The following is a 15,729-nucleotide window of genomic DNA, read 5'->3' on the forward strand; positions in this document are numbered from 1 at the left end:
GTCTTAATGTGTATTTCATGTTTTATTTGTGTGTGCGGGTGTATGTACATATGTTCATGGCATGCAAAGGATTTCCATCTCACTTTAAACAGCTCTTCAAAGAGGATAATTGTGCACAAAACAACCAAGCTCTCAAATCAAATGTCTCGGCCTCTTATGATTCTGACTCAGAAGTCGTGCTGCTCTCTCCTTTCATTGTTTCAGGGGTTTGTTATTTCTCGGCCCAGCCATGTGCAGTGGGAGTTAAAACACACTTGACATTTCCAGTATCGTTACACTACAAGGTCATAAATAATTCAGATAAGGAGGAGGGGAGAGCAAGATGTGGTTTACCAGAAATAAGAATTCCTTTTGTCTCTAACTAGAGTTAAAGGAATACTATAACATTATAGGAAGTACGCTTGTTGCTTTCTTAGTAGGCGTTACATGAGAAGATCAATATCACTTTCATCACTGTGCATTCATGTGTTTAGTTTAACTGGGCACAAACACAAAGCTAGACACTTAGCCGAGCTCCGTCACAGCCTCCCAACAATTCCATAGCTGTCATTTGCAGTGACATTAATAGGTTTTCAATATTGTGAGTCCCAGGGTTCCACGAGTGGGCATTTGAGTAGCTCCCATGGAAATTGAGTGTATTTCCAATCAATTTTTTTTACAAAGTGTAGCATTTAATAGGGCTGAGCCGTATGGGGGCTTATAAATAATATCTATTTTTAGGCTATGCCACCATATATGATATGTAACATTTTCTAATCCCCCAAAGGAAAATAAACACTAAATCATTATATTAATTAAAATAGTTATAATAATGTAGTTCAGTGGCAGTAGGAACTAGATAGCAAGTTAAATACATTTACTTGAGTGCTCGTACTTGACTTGATCCATCATCTGCATATTTATACTACTACTTCAGTACATCTCAGTGGTAAATATTATACTTTTTACATTTGTCTTACAGCTGTAGTTATTTTACAGAGTCCAGTCTTTCATACTCCTTCTGTCCAGTGAGAATCAGGTGTTTCCAGATGTGGTGATTTTGAATGTGTGTGCTAAACTGAAGGATGGTGGTTTGAGGAAGTTCTCCTCCTTCTAAATGAAGTATTTTAAAACCCTCATGGATCAGCTGGAAAATGCAGCTGGAGGACATTAAAAAAACAATATTTTGAGATAGTTGGTGTGCCAGGTGTGCAGCACAGGCCCACTACAGTGCCACTACACACAGTATTGGGCCCACACCATCACAAACTTGTAAAATGTGAAGTTGTTCATTTAATTGTATTTGTTCATCTTGATATATACAGTCTATAGTCCTCACTGTGAAGCTGCAGGCATTTCCCACTTTCTGTAATGTCAGTAAAACCCAGCTGACTTTTGGACATGTTGTGGGCTAGCCTCTACTTTGTTTGGTAATCGACTGACTCTGTTGTGCTGGCGTGTTATATTTGAGTAGTAGTAGTAGAGTAAATTGTTGCCAGCTACAGGTGGCATATCCCTGATTCTGATTTCTCTTTCTCTTACATTGTCTGGTTTCATCTTTCTCTGCAGTAAGCTCCAGGGCCTGTGTTCATCTTAAATTGCCTTAAGTTATATTATATACACTCATTTAAATTGATAACGACTTCATTTTAGCTCAGGTTAAATATGCACCATGATGAATTTAGAAATAGGTGTAATTCAATCGAATTTTTACATTTTACTGCCACTTCCTCTCTCACTGTACTCTTGTACTTATCTCAGAAAGTCACTCTGCCCGTCTCCCATCATTTTCTATGACTACACTTTGCAGTTAGATAACAGGGTGACCAACAAGATGTGACTATAAGTGTTATATACTGTATGTACATTGATACGCTCAGTAAATTAAATGGACACGCAGCTGGTCCAAAATTACTAGAATTTAAGTAGGAAGCAAATCTAATGTAAACTGAGACTTGCTCCAGTTTAAAGTCGCCTCTTGATACCTAACTTTATTTCTGCCACCATTTTTCTGTTCAACCTCACAGCCTGCATTAAAGTTTAATCGATTTAAAATGGGTTTTAAATGGCTGCACTTGCCAACCTGGTGCTCTGGCACCTCAGGTTCTTGTTTGTCGTTGTGTTATTGATCGCTTTGAGGTGGGCCGTGACACTGGGTAGGCGAGCCACTCATGACCCACTGGTTGGATTGACCCTCTTGGATCAGTGGACTTGAAAATACAGAGATATATGAGAGGGGGACCATAGAGAGAAAATTCCGAAATAAACTCACTTGTCTGCTTTTCATACCCCTCAGTAAGCTTATTTTTTCTCACCTTGGTGTCAGCCATGTTGCTTAAGAGCTGACTGACAGACTGCTAACCTCTTCTTTGTCGGTGACAGTGTAGTACCATAATGAAGAAGCACCCTTGTTCTAGTGCAAATAGAGTGAATTTTGAACTTGAATTCATATTACTGAAAACTAAGTTAAGATAGAGCATCCACAGAAATGGTATGAATTCAATCAATTTAAAATCAATTTCAAACTATGAGCAAAGTTTGGGCTTCTGAGCGGTTGGTGAAACGGCTGTCTTTCTCTTACAGTGGCACCGTGCCCAAGGGGCTGCTGCTGAAGGCCAAGCAGGATGGCTTCTCAGACCGGCAGGTTGGTCAGATTCTGGGCTCCAGTGAGAGAGCAGCCAGAGAGCTGAGGCTCACTCACAGCATCAGACCCTGGGTCAAACAGGTGAGCATCACTGGGCTCCACCTTGGAGCTCGGAACAGCATAGGTCAGATAGACACCGATAACTGCCCCTGCCTGATCAATAAACAAACACTCACACGGACTGCATCCCCATGGCCATGAATATAAGGAAAATAAAATATGTAAGGGGCATAAAGGTTAAAGCTATCATTGACTGTCTGTCCGCCTCATACAGTATTGACGTGTGTTTTGTCCAGTTCATAATTGCTGATTCACAGATCAAAACATGCAAAGTCTTGCAAATTGTTGTTCATATGATTTCCTCTATTTGTGTGACATCCTGTAGAATTAACACTAAAAGAACTTTTTTTTCACCTGCTAAAGAGATATTTAGGTCAGATTAGGGTTTGGTAGACAAGGTTTTTTGTTTTTTTTTGTAATTTGAATGAGTGAACCATTTTAACCCCTATCTTCTCTGATCCCTCCTCTCAGATTGACACTTTGGCTGCCGAGTATCCAGCCATGACAAACTACCTCTATTGCACCTATCATGGCCAGGTATGTGGTCTCTGCTAACAGAGAAAAGAAGAAATTATTATAATAACATTAAAAACAACTTGTGTATTCATGCATGTAGCCAGTCTAATCGCTGTCAGAAAATACAGTTAGTACAACAACAATTTCAACATTTTAATTTGATATAAAAGATATTTGAAAGTGGAATACTAGTAATGTTCATTGTAAGATGGTGTTTTTGCTGAAGAATTCTTGAAGTGCATCACTAACAATAGTCTTGTCAATTTATCCAATCCATCAGGAGCATGATCTGGACTTTAAAGACCAGGGAATTATGGTTCTTGGTTGTGGGCCCTACCACATTGGTGAGTCCAACAATAAACTTTCCTGCTGTTCAAATGAAAGTTTTGCTGGTTATATCAATAAACAAATAATACAATCTCTGAAAAGATGGGCAGGCTTAAATTTTTTTGCCACACAAAGTAGTGTTTGGTGTTTTTACCTAATAAGCAAATAAAATGAATTCCACCACTGCCATTCCAACTTCAATCTACATACATAAAAACATAGTAGAAACAAGCTGCTTATGGCCAACATACTCAAATTCCTTGACTGACTGTTCGATCCACTAGGAAGCAGCGTTGAGTTTGACTGGTGCGCGGTGTCCAGCATCAGAGCCTTGAGACAGATGGGTAAGAAGACGGTGGTGGTCAACCACAACCCTGAGACAGTCAGTACTGACTTTGACGAGTGTGACCGCCTTTACTTTGAGGAGTTGACCCTGGAACGCATCCTGGACATCACCCAACAGGAGGTTAGGACACACAAAACAAAATATGGAGACTGCCTATAATCCTGTGCTATAATCAATGATTAGTCTTCTACACCCACTTGCAGTATCTTGGTCTGCGTCGATGGGCCTATTGCGGCATGCATTTGGAAATGGGCAGGGCACAGGAGGAGGAGGAGGAGAATCTATCCCAGGGTTATATCCATAATAATAACTACTTATACATTCATGCTTATTGAGTGAAATCCAATTGAAATATCGCATTGCAATCAATCGAGGCTTCCCCTAGTGAGATCAGTATTGATCAGTTATGTAATACATATATTATAAAAGAAATCAATCATGTCAACTAGGTTAGGAAACACTAGTCGAATATAAACGGAACATTATTGGGAAGTAGATTTATTGGTCTAAGACTGGCACAGACCATACACATAATTTCTCTAACTAAGGCTTTCTGATTTGTTTGGACGTGACTGCACTGCTCAAGAATAATTCTTTATTTAAAAGAGAAATAATAAAGAAATAAACCATTAGCAGCGTGACTGTGACCTAGTATCACAGAGTTCCTACAGAGCAGACGTCCACAGTTCTGGGAAAAATAACACCTTCCCCACTCAGATTGGCATGGATGAGACATAACCAACAGCATCCATAACCTCTCTCTTGATTTTTATTTATATGTCGTATGTAAAGTAAAGCTGGGTAATCTTACAGCTTTTCCTGCCTTATCCTCAAGGATGGTCTTGGCCATTATACCAGCCAAGCGAAATCCCCCTCTCTCTCTATCTAAGAGAAACTCGGAACACTCTGAATGAGTCCTAATTGGGGACATTTATTATGCAGCACTACAGGCTCATTTAAGATTTAAGAGCTTAGGCTTTTGTAGTAACAGGTGGGTGGATTTTTTTATGGGTTTTCAAGGTTTGCTGACCTCTCTAACACTCACAGCTCATGTGGTTGTGCTTGCTAAACAGTTATTTGGGTAAATATATGCACAGATTCACAGTCATTTTACATCATTGTGTAGTATTTTGGTCATTTTATGAAGGTAACTGTTATCAAGAAGCTTTTTTTAAAAAAAAAGTTGTTTTCAATTATGGAAACTGGAAAGGCTTCTTGGATACTTTCTTAGAAATAATTATTTGGCATTTAGCTAAAATCTATCATCTGTGAGTCAGCTAATTTCCACTTTATTGCCGAGTGCCACCCGGTTGTGTGCATAGAGCCAAGCTGGCCCATAGAACATGCTCAAGGGCATGGATAGCAAATATTTCCCTGATATCTTCTGTGTATATGTTTGTACATGTCTGCGTATTTATGTTGTGTGTTTGTGCACTAATGTCCATTGACTTTCCCTTGCAGAGGAATTGTACTCCAGTTAAAGTTGCGATGGGATCAGAGTGTGATTAAGTGTTTGTTTGTTCAGGGTGATAGCATTATCATCAATCCCTCTCTCACAGCTACAGTCCCCTCTCGCTTTCTGTTTGTGTGTGTGTGTGTTTGTGTGTGTGATAGATATGGCATTAGAGCAGGGAGATAAACCCTGGACAGGAGCAGGAGAGCAGGCCCATGAATAATGAAGAGATACAACCTGGTATTGCCATGGAAACAGCATCCCCCACGGATCAGCTAGACAGGAAAAGGGGCTGCACGCTGTTATTAAAACGTTCACACGTACACACACACACACACGTACACACACGTACACACTGTCCCTGGTGATAAGTAAACCCATGGCACGACCGAGATCAACTGATTTTGTTTGTCTCATATTTTCTCTATGTGATCAGTGGCCAGAATAATTGGAAATGGCCGCAGATTTCGAGACTGTTAATCTTGGTTGATGGGTCTGTGGCATGAGGTCCAAGACTTATTTATTTCCCCTTCTCCTGTCCTTCTTCCTCTTTCTACTTCTCACTCTTTCACTCTACCTGCTGTTCTATCGGTTTTATCTTTGACATTCTTGTTTTTCCATCCTCTCCTCTCCTCCCTTCTCCAGGGTTGCTCTGGCAGTATTGTGTCAGTTGGAGGCCAGATACCCAACAACTTGGCTGTCCCGTTACATCTGAATGGGGTGAAGATTCTGGGGACGAGCCCCCTGCAAATCGACCGGGCTGAGGAGCGCTCTGTCTTTTCTGGAATACTAGATGACCTCGGGGTGACCCAAGCCCCATGGAGGGCCCTCAGCTCCCTGGTGAGAGCAAGCAAATAAATAATAGATAGTTGGGACATAAATAGTAGCATGATAGTTTTTGATATTTACTTTGACAATATGCAAAAAAACCCCTTTCCAATTTGCTGTTTTTGTGTCGTAGTGTTACTTTGCTCTGAGTTAACACTTGACTGCTCATAAAATTCCCACAAAATTAGTTAGCAGAGGTAGTAAGCTCAAGGTGTTTGGAGAACGTTGGTTCTGGTAGTTTTGTTTGCATTTAACAGACATCTCAATCTTTATTTCCCAATTCAGGTTTGTATACATATGGATCGGCTTAAAGAAAGTCTAATATTTGCATTTTACAATGAAATCTAGCATATGTAAAACTAAAATGTGTTAACTGAAATCTCAGTGTTTGGCTCATTTTCTGAAAATGGAGGAGCTATGAGGAATTTTCTGCCCTTATAGTTTATTTTCAGTCAAACTCTTAATATAACTGTAGCAAACCCTTTCTGGAAGATATCAAGACATCATTAGCAGCTTATCCTTTTCCCCACACAGACTGTTTCCTGGTGCATGTATTTATGCAAATTAGTCTTTTCTTTCTGCTTTATTAATCTGTCATTTACATTTATGTATTTATGTAAATGGTTTTTTGTTTTGGGTTTTACTACCTTAAAACACACATAACATTAATTGCTGTTTACACCCCTGCAGCGTCACACCTTTCCCTAAAGAAAAACGTATCTCATTTTTTGTGGAACTTTCCTCCTCATAGAGGCACTGTGCCCCACTACTTGCTGTCCTGTTTAGCTGCTTGCATGTGTTTGGCTCTCGCAACTCATTCACAGCTACATCCGAATGAAGCGTTGGCAGGCCACTGTGTGGAACATGTGGAGCACTGAAATGTGTCTGCAGTCACTGCTGAAATATGTCTCCTCCATTTCTGCTGCTCATGTATTTAGTTACCACTGAGGAGCGACTAGCCCGTACACACAGATAAAATCCTCTGTCTCTCCAGAGTGTACCTACATATTCTATTTCCCTGCCGATCTTGAAGAAACGGTTTGTTTTTTATTGGGCTGGAATATCTCCAGCAGAACCATGGGGAGATGGTTCTTGCGTCTCTGGGAAGCTATTTTGTGTTTGTTAATGGTACTCCACCTGCCGAGTGAACAGTGGGTAATGATAGGGAGAAAAAGGCTAGACCTGCAGAGAGAGAGAGCGATGATGATAATGATGATGAGGAGGAGGAGGAGGAGGATGAGGAGGAGGAGGAGGAGGACTTACTTTCTTTCACACTGGTAGACTCCTTCCATGATGCTTTCTTCTTTCGATCCTCGTGAACTGAATGGAATAAAATGAAATAAAAAGGGAGATGTATATTGAAGCCTCTCTTTCTGACTGTTGGAGCACTTATACTCTTCCTTTTACTTTTGATTAGTTCTGCCTGTGATTCACTTGAGAATGGGTAAAATGGGGCTTTCTGTATTTTTGAGAGAGTGAGAATGAGTGCAAACACACACCCTTGATTTGATATTGATTGTTTTCTGTCTCAAGTGAGCCTAATCATACAGCTTTCTAAGATTATATGAAATCCTTAATGATAAATATACACAGTTAAGTAAAGATTAAAATATACAAAATAAAACTCAGGTTAAAAACTTGTGATGGGTAAGAGGTGATGGAGCTTTCTAAGCCATGGATCCATCAAACTTGTGTCCTCATTTTTACGATTTTACGAAATGCTTTTCAGTTGAACCGTTTTCTGCTGCTTTTGTGTTTGTCAGAATACCATTTCTTCTTTGTTTGCCTCCAAGTAATTTGTACCTCATTGACTAAATCTTGCAGTAATCAAATGTGTTTACATTTCAAACCTTCCCCACTTCTTACAACACTTAAAAAGTCGGATAGATAACAGCAGTAACACAGGTCACCTTTTAAAGCATGCATTTTAAAATATTTTGGCCAATAACCTTGGAGTTGTGAGGTCTACACAAAATATTTCCCTTCTATCAGTGGCTCAACATATTTATTGTATGAGCCAGTATTTACTGTACACTTTTATTGTTTAAAAGTGTGATCTCACAAGACATGTTTTTTTATAGCCAAAAGGCCAAAGGACAGCTTCACTGAGACATCATAATGTTCTGCAACCAACATTCAACGCCACAACTCAGGAATGGAGGGGAAGGTTGTGACTATATTTGCTTGAATACTGAGTCTGTGATACTAATCTTTGGTCTGGACAGACATGGATACAAACTGGCACCTAAGTGGTTGGTGGAGGAATGCAACTGCGAAATGGTTATTCTAGTTTGCCATTTGGAATTGATGCAAAATGTATTTTTCACTCTTTTTGCCCTGAAGTATGAACTTGACAGATGATATGTGAATTTGTAAATTAACTGAAATTTTGACCATTTGGCCAACATTGTAATGGGAACTCAATTTAATTAACCTCAATTTAACTATATCTTACTACTTGCAGTTTCAACTGATTACTGTAAAGTCTTTGTGTGAAACTTCATGCCAAAGAGATATTAAACAGTTTAATGTCAGAACCTAACAATCGGGTTTATTAGTGGCTTCAAAGTCAAAGTGTGACAGACATCATCTCTCTTTTTCCTGTGCTGTGCTTTTCTGCCCCCCCCCCACAGGGAGATGCCTTTGCCTTTGCCAACCAGGTGGGCTATCCCTGTCTGTTGCGCCCCTCCTATGTTCTCAGGTGAGTTTAAACACACACCAGCCGACATACTAGTAGATATGATCATCATATCAGCATCCTTCTAATCATAAATGTAGTGGCTGACCCACTGTGACATGTTAGCATATTTTTGTGTCTAAAATTGCAATAAACTGCAACGGCAAATAATCTTTACAGAATTAGTTGTGTGTTGTTAAATTTCTAACTAATGAAGTGTATTAACAAATCAGAAAGTAAGAAAACAGTGCGGTGCTGCTCGGCTGAGGCATGAAAGAAAAAAATCAATTCTTAATAAATTTGCAGACTTATTGCTAACTGAGTAAAATACAATTTGAGTTCTGATGATTTATGAACTTTACTCGCACTACAAATGATTCAATTTTGCAGTGACACTTTTGGCCAGCAGATGTCGTGATGAGACCCTGTATTCAGCAGGGCTTTGTCACTGACAATAAACTTGTGTATAAGGAAGTTTTGGACTTTATGATTTTTATATGCACGCCATGATTGACTGAGCTTGTTAAGCCCTGTGGGAAACCCACAGATTGTCATACACTAGGTCACATTTAAAACCACTTGATCTTGTAGACATAAGCAGCCATAATCATACCTTTAATAGTACAGAGTTTATTCATTAATACAGAGTTCATTATTGTTCACAGTTTAAAATACCATCTATATTGACCTCTGTTAGACACTACTGATGAAGAAGTTGTGCCTCTCTCCTCTCCAGCATCAGCGTAGAGTGAACTCTATCTGATCTTTTCCCATCCCCAAAGCATTTTCACTCCTCTCCTTTCACATTTTTGTTAATGGTTTTTGAATGTTCTTCTCAGCCTCGGTACATATGCACAGACGTACTCATGGACACACCAAATACACACACGCAACACTCATAGTATTTATCCTTGAAATATATTTATATAATAATGTACAAGGAAGATCTGTGTAACATACATCTTATTTGCATATTTTAATACATCATCTCTTTTGGTGACGAAAACGTTTAACTCAGCTGTGTAATTACTGCCCACAAAATAGGACCACAAAATGCAATCAGACATTTTCAAACAAGCTTCTAGTTTTGCCATTTAATCTAAGCAGCTTGTTTATAAGTAAAATGACTTCCAACACATAAATTCATAGCTTAAACATATAGAAACTGCCCTTTCTTTGGAATTTACTAGTGCTGCTAAAGCCAAGCAATACAGTGTGAAATGCAAATGCACAGTAGTCGTGAGGAATCTCTGTGTGAAAGGGAGTCTATGTGGGAGAGAAATGTCCCAATGAGACAGAAGTAATAAACCCAAGAATGAAAATTTTTCAAATTCATCAAGTTAATTGATTGTGATACCATTGTTTTATAATTGTATCAGTATTCTTCACCCTAGGGTCTTTGTCTTGGAAGTTGAAATCAAATCAGGATGTGGTGGTGACAATTCAGACTATAACTTTTTTGTCCAGACAGACTTAAAAATGACTGCAAGGCATTTTTGCCGTGGATAGTAGAAAAACGTTTGAAAGGTGGGCAAGACATCAAGCCGCTATCATCGGCTATAGTGCAGTAAGCTGTTACATCATTATGTGCCCATTGCCTAAATCACATATGAAGACCAGAAGGTTTAAACACATTGGCTGCCACCCGTTTCAATATATTTGAATATGTCTCGAGGTGAAACCTTTTGCAGTTCTGCATTAAATCCAAGTCCATTTCCATTTGGCTGAATAGTCCAGACTGCACCAACATACCAGTGAACTTAGCTGGGTGGCAGTGAAATAATCTTGAATACATGGAAGGGAAAGACCACCCATTTCTCCAGATAATTGTAGAGTCCTATATATTTAACCAGGGGCTGTTACTTACTGTTCTACACAAATGTTGAGATCCTCCTTTTCCATTCATTGAAATCTTTAGAAGGAACTCCAACTCAATTTGGTTTGACACGTCTTGTGGCAATACAGTCCAACTATCAAGGTCTGTTTTTTTTATCTTAGTAACAGGACTACAATTAATTTAATATATTCTGGAGATGTTTTTTGGGATCCAAACTCCTAGATACTTAATAGCAGAAGAGCCCCATTTGAAGTAAAATCTGCTTTGCAAATCAGTAATTGGAATAAAGTTATAACGACATATTTGTCACTTGTGTGTGTTTAATTATATCCTGAGTACGAGCCAAACAGTTTTAGGAAGGACATCAATTAGGGTGCGCTTCTTTCTGGGTTTCGCAGGGTAAGCAAAATGTCGTCCGCAAATGAGCTTATCTTATATTCAGTATCCCTGATCAAAATCCCATGGATCTCTGGATCCTCTCTTATTGCTTGAGCCAGGATTACTCATGTTATTTTTGTAAAAGGCTTTCCTGCTGACACACGCAAGCTTTTTTCTACTACAAGTAAAATTGCTTCATGTGAAATTCCAGAGAAGAATTCCAGTCAAGCAGAAACTATATGGCATCCGAGTCGAGGATATGCCTGAATGTAAATGCAAACAAATCATTTGTGGGTGGTGCTTAAATGAAGGGTTAGTGTTCATTTGGGGGCTGGACATATGTTTGCCTCTGAGCAACAGACAGCTAAGGAATCAAGATCTGACCTAAGCCTGTAGCCCTTTTCTGTCCTCTTTCTCTCAGCCCCTCCTTTTCAAACAGGAGGAAAGCCCAGCTAGCAGTCTCAAATCAAAAACAACAACAACCACAACAAAACTAGCCTAAATCTGTTGTTTTTTAATGACTAAGTTCTGAACTCGTTTTCAAGAGCCTGGAGTGCTTTTCGACCTAAATAGCTGTTCTTCTCCCTCACGCTCTCTCTCTTTCTCCTTATTTTGACTGCTTCCAGTCCTTGTTCCCGATGGTAATAGTGATGCAACGGAGAGATAATGAGTGTTTTGAACGATCATTTGAAGCTTGTATGTTCTCCTGTTTGCTTGCTTCTCTTCCTCTCCTGTGGCCTTTTGTTTTCTCTCTCTCTCACTCGCTTTCTCTTTTTCTCTCTCCTGTCTGCATTTCACCAGTGGCTCTGCAATGAACGTTGCGTATGGAGAAGAGGAGATGAAACGCTTCTTGGAGGAGGCCACTCAGGTGTCTCAGGTGAGGCCAATGTTAACCCATATTGCTTCCATAAGGTGTACCCTGGCTTTTCATTCTTCTCTGCCTTGAGTTGTATGGAATTAGCATGTTAGAACATGAAGTCTCTCTCCCTATCACACATGCGCACACACTCTCTCAGACTCTCTTTTTCCTGTTGCGCTCTCCCTCTGCTTTCAATTAACTAATGCTACCAGCTGGCATGGCTGTTGGCTAATATTCCGCACGCATCTCTACATCATTGAGCCCCCAGGTGGCTTTGGGGCACCTGGCCCCTCTAAGGGCCTCTGCCCGAGACTAGAAGCATACGCACATAACACACCTCTAGAGAACCAAAGCAAGCCTGTTAATATTTTTTCATTAGGTGTGAACAGAGTAAGTTAAGGGTGCTGATGTCCACACCAGATGAGCGGCGTAGGAACTGTAGCAATAGTAAGACAAACTTCAGAGCATCAAATGCAATTTAAGAAGTTACCATAAACTTGAAAAAGTTATAATTAATATGTGGTGTCAAATCCTGTTTGAAGTCTATGACCCATAAACATCAGGCCTCTCCCTGGAGATGCTTTGCCAGGCCTGTGCTTTTTACTTGTTTTTTGGCTACAGTCTAGTCTTGAGCAAGTGAATCACAGACTGAATTGGATTGGGGTCAGGTAGCAAACTTGACTAGTTAAGAACATTAAACTCTTGAGTTCTGAAAAAGTCACGAGTTTATTTAGCTGAGCAGAAAAGTTTTATCTGTATTCATGGGAACACCCTCAAATTAAAAATGACATTTTACCTTTAACTCAGAGAATTTGCCTCATTTCAAATCTAGTGTGTTGGCACACAGAGCCAAAACACAAGATTTTCTCCTCTAAAGGGGACAACCTTGGTCAGGCTGGGTTGCTTCACTTTTGATTCACCAATAACCACCCTGTTGTCTTACCTCCAGGAGCATCCAGTGGTCATCACCAAGTTCATCCGCGGTGCCAGGGAGGTAGAAGTGGACGCTGTGGCCAAGGATGGCAAGGTAAGACATCACTTCCGTGTTCAGTCCAGTTAGGAGCTTTTGTCTTACACTTTTTGGCAAGGTAAAAAGCGAGTGTGGTTTTATTTTAAAAATGAGGAAGAAGAAAAAAAAATTAGGAGAGTAGGAAAGTATACATCTTCTACATAATGTAGTATAATGTGGCATCATGTAACAGCCATGCAGAAGAACACTATTTGTCCTTCTCCTGTTTATATTGACACCATGTTTTACCATGTTTTCTTTTGAAGCAGTATCATTGCTATTCATCTCTGTAGCCTGGCATTATTCAGCCCTCCATTATTTTTCAGTTTAAAAGGAGAGGTAGGACAGATATTGAGCCTAGTAGATGAATAAAGTGGAAGTAATCGCATTCATCTTCGGTGAAAAGACATTACAGCCCCGACATATCTGATTTGGAGAATAGAATACATTGAAACAAAAATGCAGGAAAGTGGTGATACTAAATTAATTTTTCTTTTGAGATTAGATCACTTGAAGGCATATTGAAATGATTCTTGTTCAACAAACTGTTTTTATAGCTGATTGGCGTGCATGGTTGTGTCATTTTCTTTGGTTGTCTTGTCTTGAGTCCTTCTGCCCTGTTGCTCTATTATAAATGTATTGTACGTACAGTATACTATTGTATTAATTTTAATTTAATTCACAAAATTATTTGAAAATTCTACAATAAAATCTACAGTTTTTGACAGTTTTTTTTACAGTTTTTGTAATGTCTTAAAATTCAAAAAAGTATTGATATATAAGTTGAAGTATTGTTGTACAAAAACTGGAAAATAGTTGTGCTTCTATTGACTTCTGTAGTCAAAATGAAAAAAAAAAAACATCTTTTCATCTTTTGTGACTTCTTAAGTAGAAACAACAAGAATGAGGGCACGTAATGGAAGAGAAAATCTGTTCATTTTAAGAAGAAAATGTGAAAAAGAATGCCCTTCACTCAAAATCAACATCATTCACTTGGATGTTTCTGTGCACAATGACGTACGTGCAGAGTTTGACACTAAAAGTATGTTTTGACACATATTTGTTGAAAGGAGAAAGTTTCACTGTGCTCACCTAAAATCTCAGTTTATATATACAAACATGATTTAGTGACAACTAGTACGGAAGTCAATCATGGCTAAGTATATAATTTACACAAGTGTGATGTAGAAACTTAAAACCTCAAGCGCACATACAGTGAGAATAGGCTTTTCTGTGAAGTAGGAGACATTTTAATAGAATAAAAATATTTGTGGGGAAATTATACTAGACAAATAAGTATTCAAAGTCAAATGAATGTAGTTATGGGTCTTTCATTCACGCAAATGTGAAGATGTAGAAACGTGTATTTGTGTGCACATATTCTGTTTCTCTTTTTCAGTGGGAGGTGGAAAAGCATACTGAAAGAATTTAGGAAATCACCAAAAGAAATTGATGGGGTACTTTTAGGGAGGATATAGAACAAGTAAATTGACTTTTACATAAACAGTCACTTAACAGTAAGCTGGTTTAACTTTTGAAAACTTATACAACTGTATAATTATAAGTATTGTTAGTTGCAGTAGGCGACAGAGCCGCCCAGGTACTTGTCCTGAATGCCCTGTCTATTTTTCTATTGTTTAGGCTGTGGGAGTCATTTCAAGGGTGTCAGTTTGAACGTGTGCAATCCAGTTGTATGGTAGATTTTCTCTCTCTACTTTCCCTGAATACAGCCCCTCCATTATCTTCAGTATCACATTAACAAGCTGCCCATTCACTGAATACCAAACAGGCCTCATTATTCGTGGCCAAGCTGGGTGTGGGGGTGTGTGTGTGTGTGTGTGTGTGTGTGTGTGTGTGTGTGTGTGTGTGGGGGTGTGTGTGTGTGTGTGTGTGTGTGTGTGTGTGTGTGTGTGTGTGTGTGTGTGTGTGTGTGTGTGTGTGTGTATGAATGTGTCTGTGTGTGAGTGGGAGTGGAAAAGTCGGAGATAATACGTATTAATTACAGGCTCTATCTGAAGAGTGTTAATGAATGCTGTGGTTAGCAGCAGTTTAAATGAGCTAATGACACGGCAGCTCATTTACAGACATGTACACACTCTCACAAATCCAAATCACTTTTCCTGTGGGTGAAATGCTTTGACACTGCATATCCACATGCATTGTTTCTTACCCAGTCCAGTGTCAACAAATACAGGCCCTTTGTCCTGAACAGATTTTCAATGAGCATTGACCTGACTGAATTTAGGCCTATTAATTTTCTCCCAATGTGCAATGCAGCACTCACTGTTTTTGAATTGGCTCACCCTATATTGGCACTGCATTTTTGTACACCATTTTGCACTGTGATATATGGTATTTCTAATCACATCAATTCTGGAAGTTGTCTTTCTATAAATCTGAAAAATCCTCATCGGAGAACAGACCAAAGCTGTAAAAGTCGACTTGCCTTGAGTAGGGATTTCTGTTGCTTATTAAAGCTATGATCTGCATGCCAATACTGCCAGTGTGACATAATAACTGTCTGTCTTTCCAGGTTCTGGTCCATGCCATAACGGAGCATGTTGAAGATGCGGGGGTACACTCAGGAGATGCCACCTTAATGCTACCAACCCAGACTATTAGCCAGGGGGCGCTAGAAAAGGTCACTTAAGCCACCCTCAGCATTCACATAGTGACTAAATCCATTTCAATTTTACTATAATTTTTTAATAACCTGATTTATATTCCATGGGAAACGCAAAGTTTAACTCATGCTGTGTGCATTTAAACCACAATGTGAGTGAAACTGTTCAACACACTCTCATACATGTATGTTG

At 39.3% G+C, this 15,729-nt stretch overlaps 1 protein-coding gene across 1 annotated transcript in view; it reads left to right on the plus strand.

Moving 5' to 3' along the window:
• The window catches only part of cps1 (carbamoyl-phosphate synthase 1, mitochondrial), a 48,240-nt gene that overhangs the window by 19,022 nt on the left and 13,489 nt on the right, over positions 1–15,729 (plus strand). Inside the window, exons 22-30 of the mRNA XM_070837816.1 lie at positions 2,563–2,704; positions 3,155–3,220; positions 3,480–3,543; positions 3,811–3,992; positions 5,971–6,165; positions 8,787–8,854; positions 11,847–11,922; positions 12,854–12,931; positions 15,447–15,554. Coding sequence (XP_070693917.1) covers positions 2,563–2,704; positions 3,155–3,220; positions 3,480–3,543; positions 3,811–3,992; positions 5,971–6,165; positions 8,787–8,854; positions 11,847–11,922; positions 12,854–12,931; positions 15,447–15,554 — 979 coding nt within the window. The remainder of the gene's footprint in view (positions 1–2,562; positions 2,705–3,154; positions 3,221–3,479; positions 3,544–3,810; positions 3,993–5,970; positions 6,166–8,786; positions 8,855–11,846; positions 11,923–12,853; positions 12,932–15,446; positions 15,555–15,729) is intronic.

The sequence above is a fragment of the Pempheris klunzingeri genome, chromosome 10, assembly GCF_042242105.1.
Source record: "Pempheris klunzingeri isolate RE-2024b chromosome 10, fPemKlu1.hap1, whole genome shotgun sequence".
NCBI lineage: Eukaryota > Metazoa > Chordata > Actinopteri > Acropomatiformes > Pempheridae > Pempheris > Pempheris klunzingeri.